We start from the raw sequence: 10061 nt of genomic DNA on the forward strand, positions 1-10061 counted from the left end.
TTCTTGGGGGTCTGGACGGTCAACATCTGCCTGAGAAGGTGCGCCGGTGCACACCTAGATAACCGAGCGGCGGGGAGGCGATAAGTCGCAGCAATTGCGCGCGCCAAACACCTCATCACCTGAGCTGCTCGGTTCTGGGAAGGGCACAAAACGCAGGCCCAACCGAGAGTCTGCACCTCTGAGGACTACCTGAGTGCCTGAACCTGAGCGGCTTGGACCTGGAAGTGCAGGCAGCCCAGGGCCGGCCACGGATGGTTCCCAGTGGAGCAACCTAGAGCCTGAGCAGCGTGGGCAGGGAGGCTACACGCGCCGTGAACGGGGGGCAGACCCAGTGTGGCTGAGGCACTGTGAGCGCACGCCAGTGTTATTTGTTTGCAGCATCCCTCCCTACCTCCCCTCAGCGTGACAAAAAAAGTGTCCTCCACTGTCCCCTTTGTGTCAGGGCAGAAACCAGACACTGAAGAGACCAGCAAACAGAAGAAGCTATAACAGAGGGAACCGCCTTGGAAGCTACAGGCAATAGATTAAAACCCTGTGGTTAGTACCAACTACATAGGAAGGGGCCTATAGATCTTGAGAAATATAAGTCGGACCAAGGAACTAGCCAAAAATGAACTGAACCCGCAATACTCACAACAAAACCAGAGAAAGTCCTAGATATATTTTTACTATTTTTACGATCATTCTTTCTTTTTTATTTTTTTTAATTAAAAAAATTTTTTAAGTCCTCTATTATTCCTTTAATTTTCACTTTTATAACCGATTACTTTGCAAAAAAAAAAAAAAAAAAAAAGACCCCATTTTTTTAAAGCAAACTTCATATATATATTTTTTATAATTTTTTTGACCTTGTTTTTTTTTTTTTCTCCTTCTTTTCTTTAACATTGTATTTTTGAAATTCCAAACTCTACTCTAGATTTTTAATTTTAGCTTTTTGGTATTTGTTATCAATTTTGTACCTATAGTTTTTTTTTTTTTTTTTATAATTTCTGTGACCCTTTTTTATTTTTTCTTTTTCTTTTTCTCTGTTTCTTTCTCTTCTTCTTTTAAATAACATTGTATATCTGAAATTCCAAACTCTACTCTAGATTTTTAATTTATGCTTTTTGGTATTTGTTATCAATTTTGTATCTGTATTTTCTTTATAATTTATGTGACTTTGTTTGTTCTTGTTTGTTTTTTTTCCTCTCTCTTTCTTTTTCTTCTTCTTTTTTTAACATTGTATTTTTGAAATTCCAAACTCTACTCTAGATTTTTAACTTTTGCTTTTTGGTATTAGTTATCAATTTTGTACCTATATTTTCTCTATAATTTTTGCCACCTTGTTTGTTTTTGTTTGTTCGTTTTTTCTCTCTTTCTTTTCCTTCTTCTTTTCTTCAACATCGTATTTTTGAAATTCCAAACTCTACTCTAGATTTTTAATTTTTGCTTTTATGTATTTGTTACCAATTTTGTACCTTTAAGAACCCAATCTTCAGTACCCATTTTTCATTAGGGAGCAAGATTACTGGGTTAACTGCTCTCTCTCCCTTTGGACTCTCCTTTTTCTCCACCAGGTCGCCCGTGTCTCCTCCCTAACCCCTCTCTACTCTACCCAACTCTGTGAATTTCTGTGTGTTCCAGACGGTGGAGAACACTTAGGGAACTGACTACTGGCTGGATCTGTCTCCCTCCTTTTCATTCCCCCCTTTTATCCTCCTGGCCACCTCTGTCTCCTTCCTCCTTCTTCTCTTCTCTGTTTAACTCCATGAACATCTCTGAGAGGTCCAGTTGTGGACTGCACATAAGGAAGTGATTACTGGCTAGCTTGCTCTCTCCTCTTTTGATTCCACCTCACCTCATTCGGGTCACCTCTAACTCCCTCCTCCCTCTTCTCTTCTCCATGTAACTCTGTGAACCTCTCTGGGTGACCCTCACGGTAGAGAAACTTTTCATCTTTAATGTAGATGTTTTATCAGTGGTGCTGTATAGAAGGAGAAGCTATGAAACAACTGTAAAAATAAGACCTATAACTGGAAGCAGGAGGCTTAAGTCCAAACCCTGACTCCAGGGAGCTCCTGACTCCAAGGAACATTAATTGACAGGAGCTCATCAAATGCCTCCATACCTGCACTGAAACCAAGCACCACACTAGGGCCAACAAGTTTCAGGGCAAGACATACCAAGCAAATTCTCCAGCAACAAGGAACACAGCCCTGAGCTCCAAGATACAGGCAGCCCAAAGTCACCCCAAAACCATAGACATCCCATAACTCATTACTGGACATCTCATTGCACTCCAGAGAGAAGAAATACAGCTCCACCCACCAGAACACCGACATAAGCTTCCCTAACCAAGAAACCTTGACAAGCCACCTGTACAAACCCACACAGAGCAAGGGAACGCCACAATAAAGAGAACTCCACAAACTGCCAGAATACAGAAAGGACACCCCAAACTCAGCAATTTAAACAAGATGAAGAGACAGAGGAATACCCAGCAGATAAAGGAACAGGATAAATGCCCACCAAACCAAACAAAAGAAGACGAGATAGGGAATCTACCTGATAAAGAATTCTGAATAATGATAGTGAAATTGATCCAAAATCTTGAAATCAAAATGGAATCACAGATAAATAGCCTGGAGACAAAGATTGAGAAGATGCAAGAAAGGTTTAACAAGGACCTAGAAGAAATAAAAGAGAGTCAATATATAATGAATAATGCAATAAATGAAATTAAAAACACTCTGGAGGCAACAAATAGTAGAATAACAGAGGCAGAAGATAGGATTAATGAATTAGAAGATAGAATGGTAGAAATAAAAGAATCAGAGAGGATAAAAGAAAAATGAATTAAAATAAATGAGGACAATCTCAGAGACCTCCAGGACAATATTAAATGCTACAACATTCGAATCATAGGGGTCCCAGAAGAAGAAGACAAAAAGAAAGACCATGAGAAATACTTGAGATAATTGTTGAAAACTTCCCTAGAATGGGGAAGGAAATAATCACCCAAGTCCAAGAAACCCAGAGAGTCCCAAACAGGATAAACCCAAGGCGAAACACCCCAAGACACATATTAATCAAATTAACAAAGATCAAACTCAAAGAACAAATATTAAAAGCAGCAAGGGAAAAACAACAAATAACACACAAGGGAATTCCCATAAGGATAACAGCTGATCTTTCAATAGAAACTCTTCAAGCCAGGAGGGAATGGCAAGACATACTTAAAGTGATGAAAGAAAATAACCTACAGCCCAGATTATTGTACCCAGCAAGGATCTCATTCAAGTATGAAGGAGAAATCAAAAGCTTTTCAGACAAGCAAAAGCTGAGAGAATTCAGCACCATCAAACCAGCTCTCCAACAAATAGTAAAGGATATTCTCTAGACAGGAAACACAGAAATGGTGTATAAAATCAAACCCAAAACAATAAAGTAAATGGCAACAGGATCATACTTATCAGTAATTACCTTAAATGTAAATGGGTTGAATGCCCCAACCAAAAGACAAAGACTGGCTGAATGGATACAAAAACAAGACCCCTACATATGTTGTCTACAAGAGACCCACCTCAAAACAGGGGACACATACAGACTGGAAGTGAAGGGCTGGAAAAAGATTTTCCATGCAAATAGGGACCAAAAGAAAGCAGGAGTAACAATACTTATATCAGATAAAATAGACTTTAAAACAAAGGCTGTGAAAAGAGACAAAGATGGTCACTACATAATGATCAAAGGATCAATCCAAGAAGAAGATATAACAATTATAAAGATACATGCACCCAACACGGGAGCGCCGCAATATGTAAGACAAATGCTAACAAGTATGAAAGGAGAAATTAACAACAACACAATAATAGTGGGAGACTTTAATACCCCACTCACACCTATGGATAGATCAACTAAACAGAAAATTAACAAGGAAACACAAACTTTAAACGATACAATAGACCAGTTAGACCTAATTGATATCTATAGGACATTTCATCCCAAAACAATGAATTTCACCTTTTTCTCAAGTGCACATGGAACCTTCTCCAGGATAGATCACATCCTGGGCCATAAATCTAGCCTTGGTAAATTCAAAAAAATAGAAATCATTCCAAGCATCTTTTCTGACCACAATGCAGTAAGATTAGATCTCAATTACAGGAGAAAAACTATTAAAAATTCCAACATATGAAGGCTGAACAACACGCTGCTGAATAACCAACAAATCACAGAAGAAATCAAAAAAGAAATCAAAATTTGCATAGAAATGAATGAAAATGAAAACACAATAACCCAAAACCTATGGGACACTTTAAAAGCAGTCCTAAGGGGAAAGTTCATAGCAATACAGACATACCTCAAGAAATAAGAAAAAAGTCAAATAAATAACCTAACCCTACCCCTAAAGCAACTAGAAAAGGAAGAAATGAAGAACCCCAGGGTTAGTAGAAGGAAAGAAATCTTAAAAATTAGGGCAGAAATAAATGCAAAAGAAACAAAAGAGACCATAGCAAAAATCAACAAAGCCAAAAGTGGTTCTTTGAAAGGATAAATAAAATTGACAAACTATTAGCCAGACTCATCAAGAAACAAAGGGAGAAAAATCAAATCAATAAAATTAGAAATGAAAATGGAGAGATCACAACAGACAACACAGAAATACAAAGGATCATAAGAGACTACTATCAACAATTATATGCCAATAAAATGGACAACGTGGAAGAAATGGACAAATTCTTAGAAAAGTACAACTTTCCAAAACTGGACCAGGAAGAAATAGAAAATCTTAACAGACCCATCACAAGCACGGAAATTGAAACTGTAATCAGAAATCGTCCAGCAAACAAAAGCCCAGGTCCAGATGGCTTCACAGCTGAATTCTACCAAAAATTTAGAGAAGAGCTAACACCTATCCTGCTCAAACTCTTCCAGAAAATTGCAGAGGAAGGTAAACTTCCGAATTCATTCTATGAGGCCACCATCACCCTAATACCAAAACCTGACAAAGATGCCACAAAAAAAGAAAACTACAGGCCAATATCACTGATGAACATAGATACAAAAATCCTTAACACAATTCTAGCAATCAGAATCCAACAACACATTAAAAAGATCATACACCATGACCAAGTGGGCTTTATCCCAGGGATGCAAGGATTCTTCAATATCTGCAAATCAATCAACGTAATACACCACATTAACAAATTGAAAAATAAAAATCATATGATTATCTCAATAGATGCAGAGAAAGCCTTTGACAAAATTCAACATCCATTTATGATCAAAACTCTCCAGAAAGCAGGAATAGAAGGAACATACCTCAACATAATAAAAGCTATATATGACAAACCCACAGCAAACATTATCCTCAATGGTGAAAAATTGAAAGCATTTATTTCCTCTAAAGTCAGGAACAAGACAAGGGTGCCCACTTTCACCATTACTATTCAACAAAGTTTTGGAAGTTTTGGCCACAGCAATCAGAGCAGAAAAAGAAATAAAAGGAATCCATATTGGAAAAGAAGAAGTAAAACTCTCACTATTTGCAGATGACATGATCCTCTACATAGAAAACCCTAAAGACTCCACCATAAAATTACTAGAACTAATCAATGATTATAGTAAAGTAGCAGGATATAAAATCAACACCCAGAAATCCCTTGCATTCCTATACACTAATAATGAGAAAACAGAAAGAGAAATTAAGGAAACAATTCCATTCACCATTGCAACGGAAAGAATAAAATACTTAGGAATATATCTACCTAAAGAAACTAAAGACCTATATATAGAAAACTATAAAACACTGGTGAAAGAAATCAAAGAGGACACTAATAGATGGAGAAATATACCATGTTCATGGATTGGAAGAATCAATATAGTGAAAATGAGTATACTACCCAAAGCAATCTATAGATTCAATGCAATCCCCATCAAGCTACCAACGGTATTCTTCACAGAGCTAGAACAAATAATTTCACAATTTGTATGGAAATACAAAAAAACTCGAATAGCCAAAGCGATCTTGAGAAAGAAGAATGGAACTGGAGGAATCAACCTACCTGACTTCAGGCTCTATTAAAAAGCCACAGTTATCAAGATAGTATGGTACTGGCACAAAGACAGAAATATTGATCAATGGAACAAAATAGAAAGCCCAGAGATAAATCCACGCACATATGGACACCTTATCTTTGACAAAGGAGGCAAGAATATACAATGGATTAAAGACAATCTCTTTAAGAAGTTGTGCTGGGAAAACTGGTGAACTACTTGTAAAAGAATGAAACTAGAACACTTTCTAACACCGTACACAAAAATAAACTCAAAATGGATTAAATATCTCAACGTTAGACCAGAAACTATAAAACTCCTAGAGGAGAACATAGGCAAAACACTCTCTGACATACATCACAGCAGGATCCTCTATGACCCACCTCCCAGAATATTGGAAATAAAAGCAGAAATAAACACATGGGACCTAATTAAACTTAAAAGCTTCTGCACAACAAAGGAAATGATTAGCAAGGTGAAAAGGCAGCCTTCAGAATGGGAGAAAATAATAGCAAATGAAGCAACTTACAAACAACTAATCTCAAAAATATACAAGCAACTCCTACAGCTCAACTCCAGAAAAATAAATGACCCAATCAAAAAATGGGCCAAAGAACTAAATAGACATTTCTCCAAAGAAGACATACAGATGGCTAACAAACACATGAAAAGATGCTCAACATCACTCATTATCAGAGAAATGCAAATCAAAACCACTATGAGGTACCATTTCACGCCAGTCAGAATGGCTGCAATCCAAAAGTCTGCAAGCAATAAATGCTGGGGAGGGTGTGGAGAAAAGGGAACCCTCTTACACTGTTGGTGGGAATGCAAACTAGTACAGCCACTATGGAGAACAGTGTGGAGATTCCTTAAAAAACTGGAAATAGAACTGCCTTATGATCCAGCAATCCCACTGCTGGGCATACACACTGAGGAAACCAGAAGGGAAAGAGACACGTGTACCCCAATGTTCATTGCAGCACTGTTTATAATAGCCAGGACATGGAAGCAACCTAGATGCCCATCAGCAGATGAATGGATAAGAAAGCAGTGGTACATATACACAATGGAGTATTACTCAGCCATTGAAAAGAATACATTTGAATCAGTTCTAATGAGGTGGATGAAACTGGAGCCTATTATACAGAGTGAAGTAAGCCAGAAAGAAAAACACCAATACAATATACTAACACATATATATGGAATTTAGAAAGATGGTAACAATAACCCTGTGTACGAGACAGCAAAAGAGACACTGATGTATAGAACAGTCTTATGGACTCTGTGGGAGAGGGAGAGGGTGGGGAGATTTGGGAGAATGGCATTGAAACATGTATAATATCATGTATGAAACGAGTCAGCAGTCCAGGTTCGATGCATGATACTGGATGCTTGGGGCTGGTGCACTGGGACGACCCAGAGGGATGGTATGGGGAGGGAGAAGGGAGGAGGGTTCAGGATGGGGAGCATGGGTACACCTGTGGTGGATTCATTTCGATGTTTGGCAAAACTAATACAATATTGTAAATTTTAAAAATAAAATAAAATTAAAAAAAAATGCTTAAAATTCTTCTTAAGAGAATGATTTAGACCTTTAAGTATCCAGTGGGGGATGTCAGAACCATGAAGTTGAGTTAAATTTTTTCAAAGTGGCACTGATATCTTGATACCATTATAAAATGTTAAGTTTATACAAAAACAATTTTGTCTATTGGTTATGGATGTGATTACATGTAAGCAAAAGCTTTGAAGCACAGAGAATAGACTTCAGTCTAATAAAAGCGGTTGATTCAGAGAAGATGGAAATAGTCAAAGAGCACTTCAATTTTATCTGTAATTATTTAATCCTTTTCTAAAGTATAAAAAAGACTCAGACTAAATATGGCAAAATACTAACATATTTATTTTGAGTGTGAGAAAACAGAGTGTTCGCTATATTCTTTTCTATAATTTCTTTCTGCATATTTCTGACTCTGTCTGATATCTCATTATATACATAAACATAAAAAGAGAGATACATAGGAAACTTTCCTGCTGGTCCTGGTTAAGAATCCATGCTTCCAATGCAGGGGACCCAGGTTCTATCTCTGATCAGGGCTGTAATATCCCACATGCCATGGGGCAGCTAAGACCCAGGCATCAACTACAGAACCTGTGTGCCACAGTGAAGACTCAGCCAAAGACACACAATGAAGAGCCAAAAAAAAAAAAAAAACCAAAAGATGCAGGTATATATACACATGTATTTTCTTTTATGAAATGTATATTTATTTTTCTGAAAATAAAAGTGATATTTAAAATATAAAATCAGCTAAGAGTCAGTTTCACAAGTTGAAGAGAATATTATTAGCCATATTGTTCTACAGATATGTCTAAAATAACTCTAACTTAGATTTTATACCACCAAGTGCAAAAAGCAATGCTAATATTACTTCTGAGTGCTTGTCAGAGAGTAACGCAAGACTGTTCCTACATAATCTGTCTACTCTTTTTGTCGTCTTCACCCCCAATCCTTTACACCATTGAAAAGCACATATGCATGTTAAACACTTGGCTATGATATATTGAACTGACATAATTTTCCAGAGTTGAGGAGAGAACCAAGGAAAAACAATAAAGAAATAACCTTGGACCATAAGGACATACTTATTGTAAATCAAACCCTTCATCTTAAATCCTCGACTGAGTCTGTGGGCGGTAGTAGCTGAAAATTTTCCAAGCAGTGGGGAGAACTTCAGGGTGACCTCACCCTTTTTGGGAAGTTCAAAGACCCAGAAATGCTGGCCAGAACCTGATGATACCACAGGAGCCTCATCAAGTCGGCCCATGATTCTGGACAACTCTGAAACATCCTGGGTCACTGAGCTGTCCCTCTCTGGCCAGCACTTTCAGAAAGGCCCTCTTTACATCTTTGTTCCGGAGACTGTAGATGATGGGGTTGAGGAAGGCAGAGACAACATTGTAGAAGAGGGCCAGCTTCTTGTCCCTCTCTGGGTCATACCAGGACCCAGGCCTCATGTACATGATCATGGCTGGCCCATAGAACATGGTGACCACAGTGATGTGGGAAGCACACGTGGAGAAGGACTTGAGTCTCCCCTGGGGTGAGCGGATGCTTAAGATGGAGACAAAGATGCGAACATAAGAGACCAGGATGAAGGAAAGTGGTATCAAAAGCAAGAGGAAACCCAAGATGAAGTCCAACCGGTCATTGAGGGATGTGTCTGCACAAGCCAACTTCAGGACAGCAGGGACCTCACAGAAGAAGTGGTTTATCTTGTGGGGGCCACAATAAGGCAGACGCATGGTGAAGACAGTATAGATCAGGGCCCCAGCTATGCTAATGAGCCAACAGACTGTGACCATCTTGATACAAATAGGATGACTCATCAGTAGAGTATAGTGAAGGGGGAAGCAGATGGCCATATACCTGTCATAGGCCATAATGGCATAGAGGACACACTCAGCAATGCCCAGGATCAAGAAGATGAACATCTGGGCTGCACAAGCTCCCCAGGAAATGGTCCTCCTTGGGTATACCAGATTAACCAACATCTGGGGCACAGTGGTGGTGACATAGCTCATGTCTACCAGGGAGAGGATGCTGAGAAAGAAGTACATAGGTGTGTGGAGCTGTGTATCCAAGTAGATCAGGGTGATGATGAGTCCATTGCCTAGAATGGTGATAAAGTAGAGGATAAGGAAGAACGTGAACAGAGCCATTCTAACCTGAGACTCACTGGAGAAGCCAAGGAGGATGAACTCAGAAACGGAACTGTGGTTCTCCTTGCCAAGGCTCTGCATGGTGGTCTGCCTATCAAGGAGACAAAGACCAGTCTGTTCTGTCCTCAGCCTTGGGAGAAGGAGGACATAGCTGACTGAACCAGAACCACACAGAGACCCTTGCACAGTAGCTTGAGATTCAGTCAAATCTTTGTTGAGTTGGGCGAAAAGGTGTAGTAAACTAGGGTAGCTCCTGAACTGGGAGAGCCATCAGAAGATCTGGATTTATGCTTGTA

At 38.8% G+C, this 10061-nt stretch overlaps 1 protein-coding gene across 1 annotated transcript; it reads right to left on the reverse strand.

The window, feature by feature from the left end:
• Positions 1 to 8856: 8856 nt before the first annotated feature.
• LOC102398217 (olfactory receptor 2A12-like) lies at positions 8857 to 9846 on the reverse strand. The gene has a single exon (XM_006068329.4). It carries the CDS (start codon positions 9844 to 9846, stop codon positions 8857 to 8859), a length of 990 nt encoding a protein of 329 aa, XP_006068391.4.
• Positions 9847 to 10061: the final 215 nt, after the last annotated feature.

This window comes from Bubalus bubalis, chromosome 6 (assembly GCF_019923935.1).
Source record: "Bubalus bubalis isolate 160015118507 breed Murrah chromosome 6, NDDB_SH_1, whole genome shotgun sequence".
NCBI lineage: Eukaryota > Metazoa > Chordata > Mammalia > Artiodactyla > Bovidae > Bubalus > Bubalus bubalis.

What these genes read in the sequence shown, in the direction of transcription:
- LOC102398217 (XM_006068329.4), bottom strand. Translation starts at nt 9,846, where the DNA reads ATGCAGAGCCTTGGCAAGGAGAACCACAGTTCCGTTTCTGAGTTCATC.